Below are 27,319 nucleotides of genomic sequence, written 5' to 3'. Positions count from 1 at the left end.
TGCACTCCGCTCCATGGATAAATCCTTCTTATCTGTTCCCTTCTCCACTACTGCCAACTCCAGACTTCGCGCCTTCTGTCTCGCTGCACCCTACGCCTGGAATAAACTTCCTGAGCCCCTACGTCTTGCCCCATCCTTGGCCACCTTTAAATCTAGACTGAAAGCCCACCTCTTTAACATTGCTTTTGACTCGTAACCACTTGTAACCACTCGCCTCCACCTACCCTCCTCTCTTTCTTCCCGTTCACATTAATTGATTTGATTTGCTTACTTTATTTATTTTTTGTCTATTAGATTGTAAGCTCTTTGAGCAGGGACTGTCTTTCTTCTATGTTTGTGCAGCGCTGCGTATGCCTTGTAGCGCTATAGTAATGCTAAATAGTAGTAGTAGTACCTACCTATACCAGTGGGACATATCAATGCTAGATCAGTAGTAAACAAAACAGGAACAATATAAAAGACTGGATCCTGGACGAAGACCTCAGCTTAGTATTCCTAAACGAATCATGGATCCGTAACAGAGAATACCCGATTATTCTGGATCCATGCCCCCCCCAGTCTACAAGGTTCTATACTGGATCAGAAATGGGAAAAGAGGTGGGGCATCGCTCTGATCTATAGATCCTTTTTTACAATGGAACCAGTTACAGAATCCAGTACATCACAACTGGAAATTGCCTCAATCAGAATCAGTGCCAAATCTCTACACAACCATCTATGCTGCACCATACTCTACAGACCCCCTGGAAAGTGGAAAACGGCCCAATCAAATCTCATGGATTTCATTTCAAATACATGTGTAGCCAATTCTAATGTGCTGATAATAGGAGACATCAATCTACACCTAGAAGACCAAACCATAGACAGCACCAGAGAATGCACTGAATTCCTCCAACTCTGTGACCTGGAATGACCACCAGTAACTAAAACCCACAACAAAGGCTATGCAGTAGACCTTAGTAGCACATAGATTCACAGCAGACAATGACTTCAAACTTCAAAACAAAATCTGGACTGAAACTCCTTGGTCAGACCACTTCAAACTGAACATGACCTTTTACTGGAAAAAACATGGAACCAAAACACCACCAAAACCTACACTGCACAAATTCTGTGGAACGGTCAACAAAACCAAATTCTTCTGGACTCAATATATGAAAACCAGTGGTCACCAGACACCCACTTAGAGGAAATCCTAACAGAATGGGACACAAGATGCACCACCATACTAGACGAAATAGCTCACATGAAAACAAAAAGCAGTGAGACACAAAACATCCCCCTGGTACAACAAAGAGCTACAAAAACTAACAACCCAGTGCAGAAGACAAGAACAATCATGGATGAAAAACAAAACCGAAAAGAACAGAGCCAAATGGAAGGAAGCATGAAACAAATAGAAAATCAAAATAAGACAAGCCAAAAGGAAATTCTACTTAGAACAAGTAGGATCAGACTTCAAAGACTCTAAGAAACTCTACAAACTAATAAATGGCCTGCTAAACACCACACCACTGACCTCAGCAAATGAGGATCCCAAACTGCAAACAAACTGACAAGATACTTTGAAGAAAAGATCCTCAAACTAAGAAAAAGCCTCTATCACAATGACACCGACTTAGAAGTCCTAATAGACAAACTCGACTGCCTTCTAGAGGAAGCCATCAGATAGAACGTGGATAATCTTCGCAAACCTGCACAAGTGGTAAAAAAATTTGGTTCTGCTTACTGCATGCTGGACATATGGCACAACCACATCATGGAAGTAGCCTCAAACCTATTCATTAACCAACTCTCACCTCACACCTGAATTTCATTCTACAAGAAGGCCTTTTTCCAACGCAAAAGGTAAGATAATACTCACACTCATCCCAAAGACATTAAGAAAAACACACACATCTCAAATTACAGACCAGTAGCATACAGTGGTGGAAATAAGTATTTGATCCCTTGCTGATTTTGTAAGTTTGCCCACTGACAAAGACATGAGCAGCCCATAATTGAAGGGTAGGTTATTGGTAACAGTGAGAGATAGCACATCACAAATTAAATCCGGAAAATCACATTGTGGAAAGTATATGAATTTATTTGCATTCTGCAGAGGGAAATAAGTATTTGATCCCCCACCAACCAGTAAGAGATCTGGCCCCTACAGACCAGGTAGATGCTCCAAATCAACTCGTTACCTGCATGACAGACAGCTGTTGGCAATGGTCACCTGTATGAAAGACACCTGTCCACAGACTCAGTGAATCAGTCAGACTCTAACCTCTACAAAATGGCCAAGAGCAAGGAGCTGTCTAAGGATGTCAGGGACAAGATCATACACCTGCACAAGGCTGGAATGGGCTACAAAACCATCAGTAAGACGCTGGGCGAGAAGGAGACAACTGTTGGTGCCATAGTAAGAAAATGGAAGAAGTACAAAATGACTGTCAATCGACAAAGATCTGGGGCTCCACGCAAAATCTCACCTCGTGGGGTATCCTTGATCATGAGGAAGGTTAGAAATCAGCCTACAACTACAAGGGGGGAACTTGTCAATGATCTCAAGGCAGCTGGGACCACTGTCACCACGAAAACCATTGGTAACACATTACGACATAACGGATTGCAATCCTGCAGTGCCCGCAAGGTCCCCCTGCTCCGGAAGGCACATGTGACGGCCCGTCTGAAGTTTGCCAGTGAACACCTGGATGATGCCGAGAGTGATTGGGAGAAGGTGCTGTGGTCAGATGAGACAAAAATTGAGCTCTTTGGCATGAACTCAACTCGCCGTGTTTGGAGGAAGAGAAATGCTGCCTATGACCCAAAGAACACCGTCCCCACTGTCAAGCATGGAGGTGGAAATGTTATGTTTTGGGGGTGTTTCTCTGCTAAGGGCACAGGACTACTTCACCGCATCAATGGGAGAATGGATGGGGCCATGTACCGTACAATTCTGAGTGACAACCTCCTTCCCTCCGCCAGGGCCTTAAAATGGGTCGTGGCTGGGTCTTCCAGAACGACAATGACCCAAAACATACAGCCAAGGCAACAAAGGAGTGGCTCAGGAAGAAGCACATTAGGGTCATGGAGTGGCCTAGCCAGTCACCAGACCTTAATCCCATTGAAAACTTATGGAGGGAGCTGAAGCTGCGAGTTGCCAAGCGACAGCCCAGAACTCTTAATGATTTAGAGATGATCTGCAAAGAGGAGTGGACCAAAATTCCTCCTGACATGTGTGCAAACCTCATCATCAACTACAGAAGACGTCTGACCGCTGTGCTTGCCAACAAGGGTTTTGCCACCAAGTATTAGGTCTTGTTTGCCAGAGGGATTAAATACTTATTTCCCTCTGCAGAATGCAAATAAATTCATATACTTTCCACAATGTGATTTTCCGGATTTAATTTGTGATGTGCTATCTCTCACTGTTACCAATAACCTACCCTTCAATTATGGGCTGCTCATGTCTTTGTCAGTGGGCAAACTTACAAAATCAGCAAGGGATCAAATACTTATTTCCACCACTGTACATACCACTAATAGCAAAAGTAATAGAGGGAGTAGTAGCCAAACAAAATTCTATGTACTACATGAATCCCAATTATTTATTTATTTGTTGCATTTGTATACCACATTTTCCCACCTATTTGTAGGCTCAGTGTGACTTACATAGTACCGGAGATGCATTTGCTGACTCCGTTGTAAACAAATACAAAGTGATATTGTGGTAAGATAAAGTTCATGTGGCACAGCCACATTAGGGAATCGTACAACAGAAGAGTTGTGTTATATCCATTACGTACTTTAGTTTTGTTGTGTTGCAGAGATCAGGCATTTATGTTGGATCGGTAGGGTAAGCCTTTTTAATCAGGTTAGTTTTTAGTTCCAGAAGTTTAGGTGGTCGTACGTAGTTTTTAAGGCTTTTGGTAATGCGTTCCACAGTTGTGTGCTAATGTAGGAGAAACTGGATACGTAAGTTGATTTGTATTTGAGTCCTCTGCAGCTTGGGTAGTGCAGATTTAGGTACGGATGTGTTTCTAGTTGGTAGGTCGATCAGGTCTGCCATGTATCCCTGGGCTTCACCGTAGATAATTTTGTGAACCAGAGTGCAGATTTTGAAAGCAATGAGTTCTTTGATGGGAGCCAGTGTAGTTTTTCGCGGAGGGGTTTTGAGCTTTCAAATTGCGTTTTTCCGAATATAAGCCTAGCTGCCGTGTTTTGAGCGGTCTGGAGTTTCTTTAATGTTTGTTCTTTGCATCCCGCATAAATTCTGTTGCAGTAGTCTAAATGGCTTAGTACCATTGATTGTATCATATTGTGAAATGTTTCCCTCAGGAAGAACTGTTTCACTCGGTTGAGTTTCCACATTGATTGGAACATTTTCTTTGTGGTGGATGTCACTTTTCTCTCTAGTGTTAGGTTGCGGTCCATTGTAAAGCCTAGGATTTTCAGGCTGTCTGAGATAGGGAGAGTGTAATCTGGGGTGTTGATAATTGTGGGGTTGTCCGCGCTGTGTTGGGATGATAGGATAAGGCAGGGCGTTTTTTCTTTGTTTTAGTTGAAATGCATTTGCCCATGAGTCCATGATGATCAAGCTGATCTTGATTTCATTGGTGGTTTCTGTCAGTTAGGATTTGTAAGGAATGTATATTGTGACATCGTCTGCATAGATGAAGGGATTAACGCCTTGGTTGGATAAGTACTTGGCTAGTGTGTGTGTGTGTGTGTGTGTGTGTGGGGGGGGGGGGTCATCATTAGGTTGAATAGGATCGGTGATAGCGGTGATCCTTGTGGTACTCCGCAGTCTGCTTTCCATGGTGATGATATGTTCGAGTTTGATTTTACTTGATATGTTTTTGTGGTTAGGAAACCTTTGATCCAGCTAAGTATGTTTCCTTGTCATCAAGCAGATGAAGCCATTACATATGGGTTATGTCCATCAACCAGCAGGGGAGATAGAGAGCACTCAAACTTTCACAGTGCCCTCTTGGCCAGCTAGCTCCACTGCCTCTTCAGTATTCTCTATCTCCCCTAGCAGGGTGGCTGCAGCTTGTTCGAGCTCCAGAAAAATCTGCCGGGAGGTGGTTCCTGGCTTGCCAGTTGTTAACCGGGGTGTTGGAGGCTATAGCAGCTTCACTTTAAAGGCACATAGGTTAGCCCTTTCCCTGCCTTACCCATACCTCTGTGGATGTGGACATATTGCCTTGCTTTCCCTGTCCTTACCCACCAACAGTGGATGCAGGCATATAGGTTCGCCCTTTCCCTGCCTTTCCCACTCATCTGAGCCTCCGGAGTCTTCAATACCTCTGCTTTCCTCACAGCTTAAAAAAAAAAAAAAAAAAAAAAAGTCGCGTCGCGTTTTTAAACGCAGAGACGCTGGAACAGAGGTTTTTGACCTGATTTTCAGCAGGATCGTAGTTGTACACTAGATCCTTTGAGGTGAGAGTGTTTTCCAACTCCTCCGGGGTGGGCCCGCGATCGGGGCGATTTTGGCGCGAAACCGCCATTTTGGATTTTGCCGCCGTTTTTCGGCGATGGCTGCGGACAATGTAAAGCGCTGTTCCACTTGTGGCAAGCGCATAGCAGCAGCAGGGCTCTGTAAATCGTGCTGTACTGGCGTAGGAGCCGGCCCGAGCATGGCGAGCGATGTTTATTCCCGCTCTGAGCTGGCAGCGGGCGCCATTTTGCTTACACCGCATGGCGCAGCCTCTGTGGACACGGAGAGACCTGAGCCGGGTGGGGCACCTCGAGATGAGGTTATTTCAGGAGTGGCTAGCACCGGACAGGATTTGGGTGCCCAGGGTGAGATTTTCTCCCCGGATTTTGTGCTTTTGCTGCATAAAGCATACATGATGAAAAGAGCCCTTCCTCAAGGGTCACCTGAGGCTCCTCTGATTGCCCCCCCCCCCCCCCCCGATGGATTTTGGCCTGGGTCTGCCCAGTGAGGTTTTTTTCCCGGATGCTTGGCCTAAAGATAAGCGCAGAAGGGTTAATTCCCCTTCAGATTGTGGACCTTTGAGAGTTTCCAGGGCTATGGGGCAGTTATACCCTCTGCGTGAGGGACATATGGCTCGTTTTCAAATGCCTACAGTGGATGCCCTAGTCACTGCGGTGACAAAGAGAACTACCCTCCCTGTTGAAGGAGGTGTTGCCCTGAAGGATGTTCAAGACCGTAGGCTGGAAACAGCATTGAAACGGTCCTTTGAAATTGCAGGTCTCACTGTTCGGGCGTCTGCATGCAGCTGTTATGCTGTTAGAGCCTGCCTAGCTTGGCTGCAACAGGCAGTGGCTCAGCCCGGAGATGGAGCGGAGCCCTTCTTGGATGTGGCTCCGCGGATGGAGGTGGCCTTGTCCTTTCTGGCTGATGCCCTTTATGACCTTGTCAGAGCTTCGGCTAAACAAATGGCAGTAGCAGTGGCGGCTCGCCGTCGTCTGTGGCTACGACACTGGGCAGTGGACATGGCCTCTAAGCAAAGGTTGGTGAAGTTGCCTTTTCAAGGACTTCTCCTATTTGGTGAGGAGTTGGAGAAAATTGTGAAAGGCCTGGGTGATCCAAAACCCCAGCGCTTGCCCGTACAGACCTCGCTTCCGTGAAGCTAGAAGGTACCGCCCGGGGCGTTCTGCTGGGTTCACTTCACGTGCCCGTGGTCAGCAGAGGAACTCCTTTTGCTCGGACAAGCGTTCCGCAGCCGGTGGCTCAAGACCAGGAGTTCAGGGGCGACCCTCTCAATGATGGTGCGCCGGCCCTCTCCTCGATGCCTGTCATCGGAGGATGGCTTTCCCTCTTTGTCGAGGAGTGGGCCAAGATTTCTTCAGATCAGTGGGTTCTGGACCTGATCAGAGATGGATACAGAATAGAATTCAACGCCCCAGTAAGAGACGTGTTTGTGGAGTCCCGATGCGGTTCTGCCGTCAAACGGGCGGCGGTGGAGGAGACTTTACAAGGTCTGATTCAGTTAGGGGCAGTGACCCCGGTGCCTCCCGCCGAGCAAGGCTGCGGCCGATACTCCATCTACTTTGTGGTGCCGCGAAAAGGTGGGTCCTTTCGCCCTATTCTGGACTTAAAAGAAGTGAACAAGTCCCTGAGAGTGCGGCATTTCCACATGGAATCCCTGCGCTCCGTCACTGCGGCTGTACAGCCAGGAGAGTTTCTCACGTCTCTAGACCTGAAAGAAGCTTACTTGCACATACCGATTTGGCCCCCGCACCAGAAGTTTCTAAGGTTTGCGGTGTTGGGTAAACATTTCCAGTTCAGGGCCTTGCCTTTTGGCCTCGCCACAGGTCCCGAACCTTTCGAAGGTAATGGTGGTAGTAGCTGCTTTCTCAGGCGAGAAGGTATCAGGGTTCACCCGTACCTAGACGACTGGCTCATCAGAGCAGGACTCTGCACAGAGAGCTTACAAGCTACAGCCAGAGTGGTTCTCAGTACTGCAATCTCTAGGCTGGGTCGTCAATAAGGCCAAAAGTCACCTGTCCCCTTCACAATCTCTAGAGTTTTTGGGGGCCAGGTTCGACACAGTCTCGGGCTATGTGTTCCTACCCGAGCTAAGGCGGTGCAAAGCTTCAGAATCAGGTCCGTCTGCTCCTGAGGATGCCCCGCCCGCAAGCTTGGGACAATTGTCCAGCTGCTGGGATCAATGACAGCCACGATGGAAGTGGTACCCTGGGCGAGAGCGCACCTGAGACCTCTACAGTATTCCCTCCTCCGGAGATGGTCTCCTATTTCTCAGGATTACCAATGCAGACTTACTTGGCTCCCTGCGGCCCGACTCAGCATGGAGTGGTGGCTCTCGGACAGCATGCTGCGGCAAGGAATGCCGCTGACGCTCCCCGTTTGGTGCCTAGTTTACAGATGCCAGCCTGAAGGGCTGGGGCGCACACTGCAAGGGGAAGCATGCCCAGGGGTCTATGGACACCCGAGGATCGGAGTGGTCCATCAACCGCCTAGAGTTGAAAGTGGTGTTTCAGGCGCTTCTGGCCTTTCAAGTGACCCTGGAAGGATTGGCTGTCAGAGTGATGTCGGACAACACGACAACGGTGGCCTATATAAATCGACAAGGCGGAACAAGGTGCAGAGCACTAGCTGCGCAGGCCGAACTGATTTGCCACTGGGCCGAGCTGCATCTTCAGTGTCTGTCGGCAGCTCATATTGCAGGTCAGAGCAATGTGCAGGCCGATTATCTGAGCAGGCATCAGATCGATCCAGCAGAATGGAATCTGGCAGACGAAGTATTCCTGCAGATCTGTGCCAAATGGGGCAAGCCCGTGATGGATCTAATGGCGACAAGTGCCAATACCAAAGTCCCGTGCTTCTTCAGCAGACGGAGAGATTCTCGCTCGGCGGGGTTGGATGCCTTGGCTCAACCCTGGCCTCCGGGTCTACTTTATGTGTTTCCCCCATGACCCTTGATAGGGCGCCTGCTCTTGCGGATTCGGCTGCACCCAGGAGAAGTGGTCCTCATCGCCCCGGATTGGCCAAGGAGACCTTGGTATGCAGACCTCCGACAGATGCTCCTGGAGGCTCCTCTGCCGTTACCTCTAGTACCGAACCTGTTGACTCAGGGACCGGTAGCCATGGAGGACGCCGGCCGCTTTGGTCTTACGGCATGGCTATTGAGAGGGCGCAATTGAGGGATAAAGGTTATTCCAATAAAGTTATTTCCACTCTCCTGCAAGCCCGCAAGCGGTCCACTTCCGTGGCTTATGCCAGGATTTGGTGCCTGTTGAGTCTTGGTGTGCTTCCAGAAGCCATTGCTCCAATGCGGGCTCCTGTCTCGCCGATTCTGGACTTTTTGCAGGAAGGTGTACAAAAAGGCTTGGCCTATAATTCCCTGCGGGTGCAGGTGGCAGCGTTGGCCTCCCTTCGTGGTAAGGTGGAAGGCGTGTCTTTGGCTGCTCACCCAGATGTGGCACGGTTTCTTAGAGGGGTGCTTCGGCTCCGACCTCCAGTGCGAGCACCCTGTCCAGCTTGGAACCTGGGGCTAGTTTTGAAAACCCTGCAGGCATCTCCTTTTGAGCCGCTTCGGCGAGCATCGGAGAAAGATTTGACACTGAAGGCCGTTTTTCTGGTGGCCATTACCTCGGCGAGACGGGTGTCAGAGCTCCAGGCGCTGTCCTGTAGAGACCCATTTCTGCAATTTTCAGAGTCCGGAGTCACGGTTCGGACCGTGCCTTCCTTTATGCCTAAGGTGGTTTCAGCCTTTCACCTAAACCAGCCTATTTTCTTGCCCTCTTTTTCAGAGGAAGAGTTTCCAGAATCTTTTGGGCAGCTGCACCTTTTGGATGTGCGCAGGACTCTGCTGCAGTATCTGTGAGTTACTAACTCTTTCAGGACTTCTGATCATCTGTTTGCTTTGCTATCCGGTTCTCGCAGAGGGTCTCCAGCGTCTAAAGCCACTATTGCCCGCTGGCTCAAAGAAACTATCTTTTCAGCTTATCTGCTGGCCGGCAGGGTTCCGCCTGTAGCCTTTAAGGCACATTCTACTAGAGTGATTTCTTTCTCTTGGGCTGAAACTGGAGCACTCTCTCTTCAAGAGATATGCAGTGCAGCAACATGGGCTTCTAAGCTCTCCTTTGCCCGACATTACAGGCTGGATGTGGCTGCCAGGAGGGATGCGCGTTTTGGTGCACAAGTGCTAGCGCGTGGTGTGGCTTGTTCCCACCCTATCTAGGGATTGCTTTGTTACATCCCATACGTAATGGCTTCATCTGCTTGATGACAAGGAAGGGAAAATTAGGTTCTTACCTTGGTAATTTTCTTTCCTTTAGTCATAGCAGATGAAGCCATGAGCCCTCCCTGTATGATTGTCTGTATGCTGTGAATCTGTTTTTCAGGTTCTGTTCTAATTTCCTGAAGTTCCTTCCTTGGGAGAAAGTTGGAAAACAATCTTCAGGATTCATGTTCAGTTTAAATTTAGGAGGATGTGTTCATTCCCTCCAGCATGTTTTTTTTGGAGGATGTGTTGATTCTCTCCAGGAGGCACGTGTGTTCCCCTCCAGTTCTATAAATAGGAGGATGAGTTCATTCCCTCCAGTGTGTTGGGAAGATGTGTGATTCCCTCCAGGAGGCGTGGGTGTTCCCCTCCACTTATACAATAAGGAGGATGAGTTTATTCCCTCCAGGAGGATGTGCATTCCCTCCTTTATGAGTTCATGCCCTTGTGATGGGCCATCGTTCGCTGTGAGGAAAGCTCTTGTGATTCCCATTGCGGTTTGCCATACTGCTTTGGAAGCTTCAAATACTGAAGAGGCAGTGGAGCTAGCTGGCCAAGAGGGCACTGTGAAAGTTTGAGTGCTCTCTATCTCCCCTGCTGGTTGATGGACATAACCCATACGTAATGGCTTCATCTGCTATGACTAAAGGAAAGAAAATTACCAAGGTAAGAACCTAATTTTCCCATATTCCTTTAACCGTGTGATTAATTGCGATTAAAATTTTAATTGAAATGCAGCCTTAAGTGAAATGATTTCTGATGTATAAAACTGAGAATCTGGAAAGTACCCTTTTACATTAAGAATTTTATTATAGAGGAATGAAATGAAATTAAAATGAGGCTGTTACTGTAGGCTTTACTTTTTTTCTTTTTATGACAACTTATAGTAGATTGTACTCTTACAGGGGATCTTTCCTGCCAGCTACATTCACTTGAAGAAGGCAATTGTCAGTAACAGAGGGTGAGTATTTTTCTTGGGTGTTAACTTTGCAAGATCATTTATTTACTAATTATTTCTGTATGTATGTATATATGTATTTATTATGACATTTCTACCCCGCATTTTCCCAAGAAAGCTCAGGTTCAGTGTGGCTTACATAACAAATTAAGAAGAAGCATTACAATTAAATTCTTTTCATATTAGCTGAACACAGATGAAGTGGGCTTTAAGTAAACTTCTAAATGACAGATAATCGACTGAGTGTCTGATATACTTCGGTAATGAATTCCAGAGTTTGGTACTTTGGTAAGAAAATTTAACATTATGAATAGTTTTGTAGCTTAAGTTTTTACAACTTGGGAAATATGAGATATTCTATAGATGATGAGGTGGCATTTCGTGGTGATAACTTAATGAGATCTATCATATAAGATGGTAAGATACCATAAAGAATCTGATGAACAAGAACACAGAGCTTAAATGAAATCCTTTCATTGATAGGTAACCAGTGTAGATCCTTAAGAAGAGGAGATGCTTTAACGTAATGCAGCGATCTGTATATAAAGCAGGCAGCCGTGTTTTGTGTAGTTTGTAGTTTTCTTAGGAGACTCCACTAAAATACCTGCATAAATTGAATTGCAGTAGTCAAATTTAGTTTAGACTAATGGTTGAACTAAAGTGCAAAAGACTGATCTTGAAAAGAATGGTCTTAATCTTTTAAGTTTCCACAATGAAATAAAGACATTTGAGACTAAGTACATAAGTATTGCCATACTGGGAAAGACCAAAGGTCCATCAAGCCTAGCATCTTGTTTCCAACAGTGGCCAGTCCAGACCACAAATACCTGGCAAGATCCCAAAAAGTACAAAACATTTTATACTGCTTATCCCAGAAATAGTGGATTTTCCCCAAGTCCATTTAATAACGGTCTATGAACTTTTCCTTCAGGAAGCTGTCCAAACCTTTTTTATTTTATTTTGAAATTTGTTTATTATTTTGCATGAGATTAAATACATCTTACAAGTTCTTCTAATTTTCCAATTCTGTTCTAATCTATAAACTATATAAAGGCCTGGTTTAAGAACAGTGATCATTCCCAGTCTCAATACAGTATTCTGTATAATAACAAACTTTAAATTTATCTCATCAGAACTTCCTCACCCCACCCTCCACTCTATCCCCATCTCCATCCCCCCTCCCCACCTCCCATCTCCTGCCCTCAACCCTTTGTTTAGTAAGGTCTATTCTTCTTGAATATAGCATTGACCATTTCTCACATATTTAAGATACGTCCTCTACCCCCTGGGGAGATTGTCTGCCAAAACGGGGTCCACAGTCGATAGAAGTCTTTGTCTGTGAATCTCCGTTCTCCTCTATAGTCTGCTAGTCTGTTTTCGAATTTCATGTAATCCATTAACAATCCACGCCATTGCTGCAGGGTCGGCGCTTTGTTTGTAATCCACTCTGTGAGAATAAGTTTTTTCGCTGTCATTACGGCTCTATGAGTAAATCCCTTGAAGCCTGCTAAAGTTGGTCGAACTATCCTTGGTCTTCCGAACAACAACAGCGGCCCTTTCTTCCATGTGGCGCCCCACATACTGGATGTCGTTTGTATTACTCTGGTCCAAAATCTTTGTATTTTTGAGCAAGACCAGAACATGTGCCCTAGCGTCGCGCCCTGCATCCCGCACTTGGGGCATGCACCGTCTGGAGAGACTCCCATATGGAAAGGCCTCCTTGGTGGAATGTAAGTTCTTAATGCAAATTTGTATTCCATTTCACAATATTGGACCATCTTTGATGATTTTTGCATCGAATAAATGTATTCCTGTAGTATTTGAGGCGTTAAGGTCATTAACAGTTCCTCTGTCCATGCCTGGGCCAGTGTCACATAGTCTATTTCTTCTGTCATGTCTCTTAAATGTCTATGATGCATTGTCAAAGACACTCTACCCTGTGCCCTTAATGAAAAGGCTGAGGAAATCTCCTCCTGCACATCTTCTGTGAGGCATTCCCAGGGCAGGCTGTTTATATAATGTCTCAATTGCCAGTAGTGGAATCTATCACTTTGATCAAATGTAAACTGGGCCTGAAGCTCCACGAATGGCCTGGTTCTTCCCTCTGACGTCAAAACCTGATATAGGTATACCAGTCCTCTCTGCTGCCATTGGCTAAATCTACGGTGTGGAGTTCCCGGTGGGAATTGTGGGTTATTGCAAATTGCTTGAAATGGCGTAATTCGTCCAGAAAAATGATGATGACGGCAAACCCACTTCCAGACCGCCTTTGCTGTGGGCATTATATGAGATTGTTGTAGGACTTTAGGAGCTTGACATCCTCCCACATGCAACAAGCTACTGAAATGTATTCCCTGTGTTAAGGTAGTTTCCAAATTTGTTGCTGAAAAGTCTGAGGTTGATTGGTACCAATCAGAAATATGTCGCATGCCACTTGCTATTGTGAGATACCTGATGCTGAGCAGTCCAAAACCTCCATATTCTCGTGGTATTTGCAGCATCCGTATTGGGAGACGTGCTTTCCTTCCCTTCCACAGAAAACGCTGTATATCGTCCAAACCTTTTTTAAACTCCGCTAAGCTAACCACCTTTACCACAATCTCTGGCAATGAATTCCAGAGTTGAATTACACGTTGAGTGAAGAAACATTTTCTCTGATTCGTTTTAAATTTACTACATTGTAGCTTCATTGCATGCCCCCCTAGTCCTAGTATTTTTGGAAAGAACAGACGCTTCACATCTACTCATTCAACTCCACTCATTATTTTATAGACCTCTATCATATCTCCCCTCAGCCGCCTTTTCTCCAAGCTGAAGAGCCCTTGCCGCTTTAGCCTTTCCTGATAGGGAAGTCGCCCCATCCCCTTTATCATTTTCGTCGCCCTTCTCTGCACCTTTTCTAATTCCAATATATCTGTTTTGAGATGTGGCGACCAGAATTGAGCACAATATTCAAGGTGCGGTCGCACCATGGAGCGATACAAAGGCATTATAACATCCTCATTTTTGTTTTCCATTCCTTTCCTAATAATACCTAACATTCTATTTGCTTTCTTAGCCACAGCAGCACACTGAGCAGACGGTTTCAACGTATCATCAATGACGACACCTAGATCCTTTTCTTGGTCCGTGACTCCTAACGTGGAACCTTGCATAACGTAGCTATAATTCGGGTTCCTCTTTCCCACATGCATCACCTTGCACTTGCTCACATTAAACGTCATCTGCCATTTAGATGCCCAGTCTCCCAGTCTCATAATGTCCTCTTGTAATTTTTCACAATCCTCCCGCAATTTAGTGGCTTTGGTGGGAAGGACGACAGTTGCTGAAAAGCGCATGGTTCGGAAATGGTATTTCAAGCGGACGAGTCGGAGAAACTTATTGACTTCACGGTAAACCTGGAGGACGTAATGGGGCAGTTCAGCAAACTGAAGAGTAGCAAATTTCATAGACCGGATGGTATTCATCCTAGAGTACTGATAGAACTGGAAAATGAGCTTGCGGAGCTACTGTTAGCGATATGCAATTTATCCTTAAAATCAAGCGTGATACCGGAAGATTGGAGGGTGGCCAATGTAACGCCGATTTTTTAAAAAAGGTTCCAGGGGAAATCTGGGAAATTATAGACTGGTGAGTCTTACGTCGGTGCCGGGGAAAATGGTAGAGGCTATTATTAAAAACAAAATTACAGAGCACATCCAAGGACATGGATTACTGAGATCAAGTCAGCACGGCTTTTGTGTGGGGAAATCTTGCCTGACCAATTTACTTCAATTCTTTGAAGGAGTAAACAAACATGTGGACAAAGGGGAGTCGGTTGATATTGTGTATCTGGATTTTCAAAAGGCGTTTGACAAGGTACCTCATGAAAGGCTACAGAGGAAATTGGAGGGTCATGGGATAGGAGGAAATGTCCTATTGTGGATTAAAAACTGGTTGAAGGATAGGAAACAGAGTGGGGTTAAATGGGCAGTATTCACAATGGTGAAGGGTAGCTAGTGGGGTTCCTCAGGAGTCTGTGCTAAGACCGCTGCTTTTTAACATATTTAGTCTTCAGTTCACTCAGCAGTCTCCCTGGCAACTCACCACCCCCCCCCAGAGGAACATCAGACATCACTCAACCAATCAGCTTGTCAGCTAAAGACTGTTTTTTTTCTTTATCTGTTTTAGAATCCCCTTCCCCCCAAAGAAGTTACTGTAAAACTTCCTATATAGAGCATTTTAAAGTCAATTTTAACCTGACTTGTACCCAAACCACAAGGAACATTTTATAGTACATTCCCCACTTAATCATGGGTTATTCCTTGTAAAATAAAACCATATTTAAGAAACATCTCACACTTCACCTAACTCCATTAATAATTTCCAAACTAACTTTACACCTTTTCCAGCCAGCAGCATCCACCAAAACCCTGGCACCAGCCCCCTCCAGAGCCCCAGGAAAAAACATTTAATACAGGTTACCATATATTACAGTATAAATTATTGCAATAGTCAAAATGAGAAAAGATCAGGGTTTGAACCAGAAGAGAAAATGATATTCAAAAAGCAAAGAACATATTGAATGAATTGGCGAAGTTTGAAAAACATCTTAAAAATTTTTTTTTACAACATAATTTATCTGGGACTACAGCGTAAGCTGTGAGTTACATGTGACTTCCAGAACTTTAGTGGTTCTATCAACCTAATGAATATTAGTTGGCAGAATAGAATCACAAGTATTGCACTTTAGTTTTAATTTTGGTGCCAGCATTGACCCTAGAGATGGTACTATGTAAATCTTCAGCTGCAGGGATCAGCAGAAGCATATCATAAGCATAGGAGTAATGATATATATTTAAAACAGCTAGACCTCCTGCAAAGGAAATTGGAGAACCCTATGGAACTCTGCAGTGAGAATTCCAGCTGGATGAGACTATTATTCATTCTAACAGTATATTTTCTAGTCTCCAAGAAAGCCTTGAACCAAGTCAACAGTCCTCAGTATACTCAAACAGGAGTTACTGTGTCAAAGGCTGCAGTCAATCAAACTGCAGGAGTAATGTCAGTACCTTTGGCTAACACATTCTTTGCATCTGAGACCAATGCAACTCAAGGTGAACCTGTACTAGGTGTGATATGTTGCCTTAACATATTACACCTTATAATCTCTAGAAGGAAGTTTTCTTTGGTGCAATGAAAGTATTAAGCACATTAGCAATACATTTGAGAGGTTGACATTCCAGCTCATAATCGAAAGTGATCGCCGGCCATTTCCCGACACAAATCGGGAGATGGCCGGCGATCTCGGAAAAGCTGTGAAATCGGTATAATCGAACGCTGCTTTTTTTGATAGCACCGCTGCTTTCCCGTCGCCTCGCTGGCGAAAGTTCAAAGGGGCGTGTCGGTGGCGAAGTGAAGGTGGGACATGGGCGGGTATGGGCGTGGCTACCAGATAGCCGGCTTTCACCGATAATGGAAAAAAATACTCGTTAAGCAGTATTTCGCCGGGTTTACTTGGTCCTTTTATTTTCATGACCAAGCCTCAAAAAGGTGCCCAAACTGACCACAGGAAGGAAGCGGAGATGACCTCCCCATACTCCCCCAGTGGTCACTAACCCCCTCCCACCAAAAAACCCCCACTTTAAACACTTTTTTCCCAGCCTGTATGCCAGCCTCAAATGCTGTACCCACCTCCATGACAGCAGAATGTGTTCTGTCCTCCGACAGCCTTTTCCTGCTTGTGATGTGGCTCTGGGGTGAGTGTGATACCTTTTCTGTTGTTTGCACTGCAGAGTCACATCAGCAATGCATTGTAGTGGGTGTAGGTATTGGTAGTTGGTAGGCTGTACTCCCCTGGTGCTTTCCCCCTGCTTACTGGGTCAGAGTGTGCCCTGTTTTGTTTCCTGTTGTAGTCCATGCGGTAGTGGCCATTTTTGTAAGCCAGTTTTAGTTCCCTTTCCTGTGTTACCCATGTTAGAGAACGTAGTTCTTACCTTGAATGGTGCTGAAAGAGGGCTTTGTACACCATTGTGCCAGCTCTGACCTACTGCTAATTTTAGTACCAGGGGACTCTTTGCCAGTGGAGCACAACCTCTGATCTGCAGTTAACTGTGAGTAAACGTGCTTATTCAAATAAAGGACTTTTTCAAAGAGATTAGTCTTCAGGTGTCAACTGGTGTGCCAAAGTTATACAGCAGCAATAAGTCCTAGAGGCTGTATGCAGGTCCCTGGAGCAGTTTTAGTGGGTGCAGTACATTTGTGGGTAGTGGATTTTGGGGGGGAGGGGTGGTTGGGGGGCTCAGCTCCCAAAGTAAGGGAGCTATGCACGTGGGAGCTTTTCTGAAGTCCACCGCAGTGACCCCTAGGGAGCCCGGTTGGTGTCCTGGCATGTCAGGGGGGCCAGTGCACTAAAAATGCTGGCTCCTCCCATGACCAAATGCCTTGGATTTGGCCGGGGTTTGAGATGGCCGACATAACTTTCCATTATCGCTAAAAAAACGACGCCGGCCATCTCAAACCTCGGCCAAATCCAAGGCATTTGGCTGGCCGGAACCGTATTATCGAAACAAAAGATGGCTGGCCATCTTTTTCGAAAATATGGGTCTGGCCAGCTGTTTGCGGCACCGCCAAAATACATCGCCGGCCATGTATTTCGTCGGCGCCGTTCGATTATTCCCTTCATTGTATGTAACACACTGATGTACAAATACAGTTCATTTCTGTCATATGTGCAAAACAAACCAATTTAGAAACACTATCCTGTGAAGGAATATCTCCCAAATATTAAGTGAGGGAAGATGACCTCTTGTTGAGATCTGTTGCTTTAACCCCCCTCCCCCCCAATCCCAACCACATTTCAAAGCTTGGGAGAAATTATTTCCAACTTGGTGTATGACAGGTCATATGATCCTCAATTGTGACTTTGTTTGTTGTTTTTTTAAACCCTATGAACACTTCCTAATCCAACCCTTTGGTAAACAAAGCATGTATGTTTGGTGTTCTTACAGGCAGTATGAAACTGTGGTTCCAGATGAAGATTCTATTGTTACTGAAGTCACAACAACACTTCAGGAATGGGCCATCCTTTGGAAACAGCTGTATGTGGTAAGTGTAGAGAAAAGCAGTGCAATGTTTCATTGAAATCTGCACAACAAGAAATTATATAGAAAGTGGCATCACTATTGATGATTTAGATGGAAAATATGGAGTAAAGTGAGCCCATATAAAATCTTCCTATTGACATCCCTGAATTGGTTGTGTGTAGCAAACCACTGAAGTCATACCTTTATCCAGTCCTGATCAAGTGGGTTATATCCGTTGACCAGTGGATAGAGGCAGAGAAACAAAGTAGTTCCTAGTGATTCGCCCATTAAGGGTTTATTGTGCAGCCATGAAATGCTCAGTATTTATCTCAGCAGTTTGTGCAGCAGCTCCTTGGTGCTTCTCAGATTAACTCTTGACCCAGTTAATTGTGGGATTATTACTGAATGATTTAAGCTCTTTTGCTACGTGTTGAAGATTGAACTGGAGCTTGGGTGATACTCAGTGGTTCCGAGTCCCACCCTCCCTTCACACCCCCCCCCCCCCACAAAAGTACTTCACTGTTCTGCAGTTTTAATAAGGAGGGTGAAAAGGCTAAATTGCTTCTGTTGCTTTCCCTATGTGGCCATTTGCTACATTTATTTATTTATTTATTTGTTTGTTTGTTACATGTGTATCCCACATTTTCCCACAAATTTGCAGGCTCAATGTGGCTTACATAGTACCGGGAGGCAATTGCTGGATCTGGTGAAACAAATACAAGGTGATATAATGGTAGGATAAAGTTCATGTGGCGCAGCCACAGTTAAGGAAATGTACAGGAAGGGGCTGGATTTTGTCCAATTACGTACCTTCGCATTGATGTGTCGCAGAGGATAGGGGTTTTCTTGTCGTCAGCAGCAGATGAATCCATTACGAATGGGTTGTGTCCACCTACCAGCAGGGGGAGATAGAGAACACTGAAACCCATAGTGCCTCTAGGACGGCTAGCTCTATCTGCCTCTGAGTATTTCTCTATCTCCCAGCAGGGTTGGATGCAGCTTGTTCAGCTCCTTGAAGATTCTGCCTGGGGTGGCTCCTGTGCTTTTGCCAGTTGTAGCAAGGGTGTTGTGGCTAAGTGGAGGCCACTTTAAAGGCACATAGGTTCGCCCTTTCCCTGCCTTTCCCACCCTTTTCTGCCTGCGGAGTACCTCTGTAGCTGTTTGCCTCCAACTTTCCTCACAGCGTTAAAAAAAAAAAAAAAAAAGCGCGCTTTTCAGCGCTGCTATTTCTGAGGCTTTTCCTGACTGTGCAGCATGACCGGAGCTCGTGGACTCGGTCCTTTGAGGTAAGAGCGGTACTCAGCTCCTCCGGGGAGGGCCCATGGACGGCGTTCCGATGGGGGTGTTTTTGGTGCGAAGCCGCCATTTTGAATTTTATTCTGTTGTTTTTCAGCGATGGCTGCTGAGCGAGTTAAGCGCTGTTCCCGTTGTGGCAAGTGCAGATCAGCAGTGGAGCTCTGTAAAACATGCTGTTTAGACGGTAGAGCCAGTATGAGCATGGCGAGCGATGATTCTTCCAGCTCGATGGAGCTGGCAGCGGACGCCATCTTGCAAGCGCAGCATGGCTCGACCCCCGCGGTTGCGGAGGAGTCTGAGAGCAGAGGGGCGCCTCGGGCCGAGGCTACCAGAGGGAACTCCGTGGCTCCTGATTCGGAGACGGGAGGTCAGGGTGAGTTTTTCTCCCCTGAGTTTGTGCTTATTTTACATAAAGCCTTCATGCTGAAAAGAGCTCTGCTGCAGGTGTCTGACACTGCGTTGCTACCTGGCCCCCCTCCGACTGATGATGGCCCGGGGCTGATGTCAGATTTGGATGCCCCTGAGCGTTGGATGCACGCTAAGCATAGACGGGTAAATTCCCTGTCGGAGAGTGGCGCTCCCCCCTTCCCCCCCCCCCCCCACGTGGTCGGGCTGTGGGGACTCTGAGGGATCTGGCAGGCCTTCGTGGTCTGAAGAGCCAGAGGAAGGAGCCGTTTTGCCACTGGATCTGGATGATCCCACTGCGGTTCGGATTTTCCACCGTGGTGAGCTGCCAGCACTTACCTCTGATGCCGTACAGGCCCTCTCTATTGATGACCCTGTTCCAGGCGAGGCCTCCTCTGGCAATCCGAGGATGGCGGGTACTAAGAAGCCTGCTCGTGCCTTTCCTTTGCATGACTCCATCCAAGAGCTTATTTCTGCTCAATGGGCTGACCCCGAGGGGCCCTTGAAAATGGCCAGGGCGATGGGGCATCTTTACCCTCTGAGTGAGGAGCAGTTGGCCCGTTTTAGGATGCCTAAAGTGGATGCCTTAATCACGGCGGTGACAAAAAAGATCACCCTCCCAGTAGAGGGAGGGGTCGCCCTGAAGGGCATTCAGGACCGGCGGCTGGAATCAGCGCTAAAACGGTCCTTTGAGATTTTGGGCCTAGCCTTAAGGGCGTCTGTTTGCAGTTCTTATGCTGCTCGAGCCTGCCTCTGTTGGTTACAGCAGGCAGTGGAACAGCCCATGGATGGTGTGGAGTCCCTCGCTGAGGTTGCACCGCGCATGGAGTCAGCCTTGTCATTTTTAGCTGACGTCCTCTATGATCTGGTCAGAGCTTCGGCTAAACAGATGTTTGTGGCGGTGTCCGCCCGTGGCCTTCTATGGCTATGGCATTGGGCGGCTGACATGGCCTCTAAGCAAAGGCTGGTGAAGTTGCCCTTTCGGGGCCTTCTGTTATTTGGAGAGGAGTTGGAGAAGATTGTTAAAGACCTGGAGGATGCTAAACCCCAGCGGTTACCTGAGGATATAGGCCAAGGCCTTCTTCCAAGGGTCAGGTGGTTCCCTCCTCCTCCAGACCTCGCTTCTGTGAAGCTCGAAGGTATCGCCCAGGGCGCTCTGCTGGGTTTACTCAACGTGCCCGCTTTCAGCAGAGGAACTCCTTTCGCTCGGACAACCGCTCCGCAGCAGCAGACTCAAGGCCAGGAGTTCAGGGCCATCCTCCACAATGATGGGACGCTGGTCCACTCCTCCTTTACAGCTGTAGGAGGACGCCTTTCCCTCTTTCTCGAGGAGTGGACCAAGATTACCTCAGATCAGTGGGTCCTGGACCTGATCAGAGAAGGTTACTGATTGGAGTTCGGTGCCCCGGTGAGAGACGTGTTTGTGGAGTCCCGATGCGGTACTGCCGTCAAACGGGTGGCGGTAGAGGAGACCTTACAAGTCTTGTTGCACCTTGGAGCGGTGATCCCTGTGCCTCCCGCCGAACATGGCTGCGGTCGTTACTCCATTTATTTTGTGGTGCCACGAAAAGGCGGGTCTTTTCGGGCCATTCTCGACTTTAAAAAAGTCAACGAGTCATTAAGAGTATGGCATTTTCACATGGAAACCCTGCGCTCCGTCACTGCGGCGGTACAGCCAGGAGAATTCCTCATGTCTCTGGACCTAAAAGAAGCTTACTTGCACATTCCTATATACCCCGCACCAACGGTTCCTCTGGTTTGCGGTGTTGGGAAATCATTTTCAGTTTCGGGCCTTGCCTTTTGGCCTCGCCATAGCTCCCCGAACCTTTTCCAAGGTAATGGTGGTAGTAGCTGCTTTTCTCAGGTGAGAGGGTATCCGGGTTCACCTGTACCTCGATGACTGGCTCATCAGAGCAGACTCTGCAGAAGAGAATCGTCATATTACAACCAGAGTGGTCTCAATTCTGCAATCTCTGGGCTGGGTTGTCAATATACCCAAAAGTCACCTGACCTCCTCTCAATCTCTAGAATATTTAGGGGTCTGGTTTGACACGGCCTCGGGGTTTGTCTTTCTACCCGACCAAAGGCGGTGCAAGCTTCAGAATCAGGTCCGTCTGCTCCTGAGGATGCCTCGCCCGCGAGCTTGGGACTTTGTCCAGCTGTTGGGGTCGATGACGGCCACCTTGGAAGTGGTGCCATGGGCGAGAGCGCACATGAGACCTCTGCAGATTGCCCTGCTTCAGCGATGGTCTCCTATGTTCCAGGATTATCAACGCAGACTCACGTGGCTCCCTGCGGCCTGACTCAGTATAGAGTGGTGGCTCTCAGACAGCATGCTGCGGTGAGGAATGCCGCTAGTGCTTCCCGATTGGTGCCTGGTGGTAATGGATGCCAGCCTGAAGGGCTGGGGAGCACATTGCCAGGGAAGCTATGCCCAGGGTCTGTGGACACCCGAGGAAACGGGGTAGTCCATCATTCGCTTGGAACTGAGAGTGATATTCTAGGCTCTTCTGGCCTTTCACATGACTCTGGAGGGACTGGCTGTAAGAGTTCTGTCGGACAACACGACAGCAGTGGCCTACATAAATCGACATGGCGGCACTCAGTGTTAAACACTGGCCGCAGAGGTTGCTCAGATATGCCACTGGGCCGAGCTACATCTGCAGCTTCTGTCAGCAGCTCACATAGCAGGTCAGAGCAACGTGCAAGCCGACTTTCTAAGCAGGTATCAAATCGACCCTGCGGAGTGGGAACTTGCAGATGAAGTGTTCCTTCAGATCTGTGCCAAATGGGGAACGCCTCGTAGCGGATCTTATGGCCTCAAGCACAAATGCCAAAGTCCCGTCCTTTTTCAGTAGACGGAGAGATCCTTGCTCGGCGGGGTTGGATGCCTTGGCTGAACCCTGGCCCCTGGGCCTCCTGTATGTGTTCCCTCCTTGGCCCTTAATAGTGCGGCGACTCCTGCGAATTCGGCTGCATCAAGGAGTGGTGATCCTCATTGCCCCGGATTGGCCCAGGCGGCCGTGGTATGCGGACCTCTGGCGGATGCTGGTGGAGGCTCCCCTTCCTTTTCCCCCTGGTACCGACCCTGTGGATGCAGGGTCCGGTGACCATGGAGGATCCCTGCCGCTTTGGTTTTACGGCATGGCTATTGAGAGGGCGCAATTGAGAGACAAGGGCTATTCTAACAAGGTCATCTCCACTCTCTTGCAGGCCTGCAAGCGTTCCACTTCCGTTGCCTGTGCTCGGATCTGGCGCCAGTTTGAGGCTTGGTGTGTTTCTAAAGCGATCACACCCATGCGGGCTTCTGTCTCGCCGATATTGACTTTTTGCAGGATGGTATACAAAAAGGCTTGGCCTATAATTCCCTGCGTGGTCAAGTGCCATCCTTGGTATGTTTTGAGGGAAGGTTGCTGGCCTCTCCCTGGCTGCGTATCCAGACATGGCACGGTTTTTTAGAGGGGTGCTTCGGCTCCGTCCTCCCGTGTGGGCCCTTGTCCGGCTTGGAACCTGGGGCTAGTATTAAAGGCTCTTCAGTGTTCGCACTTCGAGCCGCTGAGGTGAGCTTTGGAGAAGGATGTAACCCTAAAGACGGTCTTTTTGGTGGCCATTACATCAGCGAGACAGGTGGTGTGGCTTGTTCCCGCCCTATCTAGGGATTGCTTTGATACATCCCATTTGTAATGGATTCATCTGCTGCTGATGACAAGGAAGGGAAAATTAGGTTCTTACCTTAGTAATTTTCTTTCCTTTCGTCACAGCAGATGAATCCATAATCCCTCCCTGACTCACTCTGTTTTGTGTTCAGTTTTTCCTGCAGACATGTTCCCTCATTGGGAGAAGTTGGAAAACAGTCTTCAGGATTTCTGTTCTACTACAAGAGGTTGAGTTTGTCCCTCCTTTGGGTTATTGCTCGTGTTCTGGGGCGTTCGTTCGCTGTGAGGAAAGTTCATGTTGTGCTACTTTGAGGTTTAACACTGCTTTGGAAGCTTAAAAATGCTGAGAGGCAGATGCAGCTAACCGTCCTAGAGGCACTATGGTTTTCAGTGTTCTCTATCTCCCCCTGCTGGTAGGTGGACACAACCCATTCATAATGGATTCATCTGCTGTGACTAAAGGAAAGAAATTTACCAAGGTAAGAACCTAATTTTCCCATCTTGCTTTACTGCACCCAAAGATTGCCGGTCCATAGTCTTTTAGACCTGCAATGCCACCTAGTGAAATTTTCCTAAGGGGCATCTAACACCAAGAGTGTGCCTTACCCAGTACACCAGGATAATTCTGGGATCTCAGTAGTGTGTGGGAAAGGAAACTATAATACCCATCAACCAAAGTGCAAGATGTGAATCACCTACCTAACAGTACCTAAACATTCACGTCAGTGCCATACCCAAGCTACTCCCAGCCCACCCAATGGAATAACAGGCCTAGTGAATGTAAAATCAGCTGCTAAAAAATCCTCGGTGATCCATGTCATCTGTGAACAGCATTTAGACATCTTAGGAATAAATGCAACCGGGGTTTTCCAGTGGCTGAGCTATGCCCAACAGGTTTCAACATCCAACATCAACCATGACCAGGGAAACAGGGGGAGGGGTAGCAGTCCTGATTCAGGACAATCAAATTGTGCAAATCCACCATCCCTTAGTTAAATGAATCAAAATCCTTTTTAATCCAGTTAGAAGAGGAGAAACCAATCTGGCTGCTCATAGTATACCTAGCACCTTGTAACACATTTGTGCAAGAACGCCTTTATCTGATTATAGAGATGAGCTTGAGTTTCGCTAAGCTGGTGATTGTGGGAGACTTTAATCTACATAGTGAAACCCTAGACATCACCACAGCACCACCATTGGACACAATGAGAGCACTAAGATTCACACAGGTGATTAATGCTCCAATCCATGAAAAAGCTCACATACTAGATTTGGAGGCATAACTTCAAAGCATTTAGACTTATAAAGTTACTTAGACTTACAAAGTTCCGTAAGTTGCTATGTGCTTTGAAAATGAGCCCCTTAATGTTATTCAAGGGGGGTTGACATCCCAGAAATAACATCTCTATCATTGTCTGACTGCGTCACTAAATGACCATTTAAAATAAATGGTATCATCAAGAGTTTGGAAGGAGATTGGAGACCAGAAATACTCCAGTTAAACATAAAGCTAATTCAGATTTGTCTAATTTATGTTGATCTTGTATTTGGGATATTGGTACCTTAGAGTGTTATTCTTGTGCTAACTTATTATCTCTTTAGAATGAAGTTTGGAGCAGGATTGTTCTGATAACTAATCTTAAAATTGCTCTATCCTATAAACATATTTTAAGGTCTGCTTGTTTACCTAATTCAAATTCTGATGATAAAAGAAAGTCATTTGATATTCTTATGGCAATCATATTATCTACTATAATACATAACTGGAAAAACCGTAATCATATTTGTTTTCAATATTGGTGGTCTTCAATGTGTAGTGTAGTTAAATATGACAGAATAATGGCAAAGGATTAAGGCTCTTTGGGACACTTTTAAAAAGTTTGGGATCTTCTATTAAAATTCTTTGAATACTCTTCATAAAGAGTGTATAAGTGTTTTGCATACTCATTCGTTTTATTTCCTTTTATCACCTGATAATGTAGATGATTCATTGTAGTGTTCACTTTCTACTGTTGTTAAGGTTTATTTTTAACAATTTTCAATACAAATATTGAACTTTAAAAAAAAAAAACAAAAAAAAAACCTGCAAACAAAATCATCCATCGGGATTTATAGGCATTTTCCTCCCCTCCCCTATTTCTTGTCAGTTAACCAGGTGTGTACATACTTGCCCCCTTCTCACACAGACTTGTGGGAACCCAGTAAAGAAGAAGACCTTGACAAAATCCTAAGAGGCCTTTGACCAATTACCCACTCCCTTGACCTGTGCTCATCAAAGGCAAGCAGATGCCTCATGGAATAAAAAGGGCAGTGGTGCATCCTTTGCTAAAGAACAACCTTTACCAGGACAAGCTTGAAAGTTACCGGCCAATTTTTAACATCCCATTTATTTTTTATTATTTTCAAAAATAAACTCAGTAACAATAAGAACATTCCTAATACACTAGATGCTCCATACAATAACCATCTCTAACACATTTGTATGTTCATGCTCTATCTCCCCAACCCCCTCTCCCCCTATTAACTCCGTCGACTCAACCTTCTTCCTTGTAACTTCCTATACAACTAGCCAGGGATGTTCTGTGAGGATGACCATTTAACATGCCATTTTGAGCAAAATGTATTTTAAAAACGTTTATGTTCAACTCAGCCATTGACAAGAAGAGGGAAACCGACTAGATCCATGTCAATCTGGATTGAGGTTGTTATGGATATGGAAACAGTTCTTGTATCCCTATTATGTCTTCACAGAAACCGAGGTACAGAAATGTGTCTTAATGTTAGTGCAAGGGTTGTACATTATTTGTGTTCAGCCTAATAGCGATTTAAATTCGAATACAAATAATCCAGAGCTCTACTGTGCTAAATCCTACTGAATTAAACACTTGATATCTCTGATTTCACATTGCTTCTTTTATTATTTGTTATGTTAAAGCTCGGAGTCCATTATTCGTATTTGGCCAAATAATATTTTCATTATTCCTATTTGACCGAATAGTAAAATATTGGTACAGTTCTAGTTAGTACTGCTGGATTTCTCAGCAGTTTATGACACTGTGGACCACAATATCATGCTAGCAAGATTAGTAGAAACCGATATCGGTGACATTATACTTTCTTGGTTCAGATCCTATCAGATAGGCAACAGTCTTTACTGTTCGGTAGCACCTCATCACTACCATAGGCACTGACCTGCGGAGTACTACAAGGATTGATGCTGTTGCCTATTCTGTTCAATATGTACCTCAAGCCTCTAGCTGAGCTGATTCAGTTGATGGATGCTCTATTCTATATCTACAAAAGTCATAGCCTAAAGTTTGCGACCAAGCAGTTTTCAACTGTACCACACTGGGTTGTTGATTACCAATATTGTTTTGGGCTACTTTGAGCTATAGTCTTTGTTTTGGATTAAATATTTATTGTTTTTTTTAATTTTCATCCTTCTTCTTTTTAATAAATCTTACTTAGAAGGTAAGAATTTGGAGGCTTGTTTTCATAATTACACATTGTATTTTGCATTCCTGCATGAAAAGTATGTGCCACCTTATATTCCTATTTGTATAATTTTTGGTATAATCACACTTTTGTTAGTGTAAGAGTAGATAGCAGTCATAGCTGTGAGTGATAATAGAGGTTTAATGATTTCTTAGACCACTGTATTAGTGTTGGCAGCTTTTGAACTGTCCTAATTTTGGTCACTTAGCTATGCGGGTACTGGCACTGAAAATTGTTGTCACTCGCGTAACTGCCAGCATCTCCTCAACGCCACCCCTTCTACTGCCCCTGACCTGCCCCTTTTGTTTGGCCTGGTCAGAGCAGATAATGCAGCAGCACTGCCTGGTTAAGTGATGCTGAATATTGGCTGTCTGGCAACTCCAGGCAATTTAAGTGGGCAGGAGAAGCTCCTGCTCACTTAAATCATAGAAACATGATGGCAGATAAGAGCCACATGGTCTGCCCATCCACAGCAAATCATTATCTTCTCCTTTCCCTAAGAGATCCCATGTGCCTATCCCACGTTTTCTTAGATTCAGACACCAGTATGCGATTACACACGTCCATCATCCTTTCAACGGGAAAAATAATTTCCTCAAATTACTCCTGAGCCTGTAACCACTTCACTTCATACTGTGTTCTCTCATTCTTTTCCCTCATTTGAAAGAGGCTCACTTCTTGCACATTTATTTATTTATTGCATTTGTATCCCACATTATCCCACCTCTTTGCAGGCTCAATGTG

General features: G+C 46.0%; 1 protein-coding gene across 1 annotated transcript in view; it reads left to right on the top strand.

Annotated features, from left to right (window-relative positions):
- Nucleotides 1-27,319, top strand: part of DOCK3 (dedicator of cytokinesis 3) — an 873,576-nt gene that overhangs the window by 54,265 nt on the left and 791,992 nt on the right. The window contains exons 4-5 of the mRNA XM_030206787.1: nucleotides 10,607-10,662; nucleotides 17,649-17,745. Coding sequence (XP_030062647.1) covers nucleotides 10,607-10,662; nucleotides 17,649-17,745 — 153 coding nt within the window. The remainder of the gene's footprint in view (nucleotides 1-10,606; nucleotides 10,663-17,648; nucleotides 17,746-27,319) is intronic.

The sequence above is a fragment of the Microcaecilia unicolor genome, chromosome 6 (assembly GCF_901765095.1).
Source record: "Microcaecilia unicolor chromosome 6, aMicUni1.1, whole genome shotgun sequence".
NCBI lineage: Eukaryota > Metazoa > Chordata > Amphibia > Gymnophiona > Siphonopidae > Microcaecilia > Microcaecilia unicolor.
This window is presented reverse-complemented; position numbering and strand designations above follow the sequence as displayed.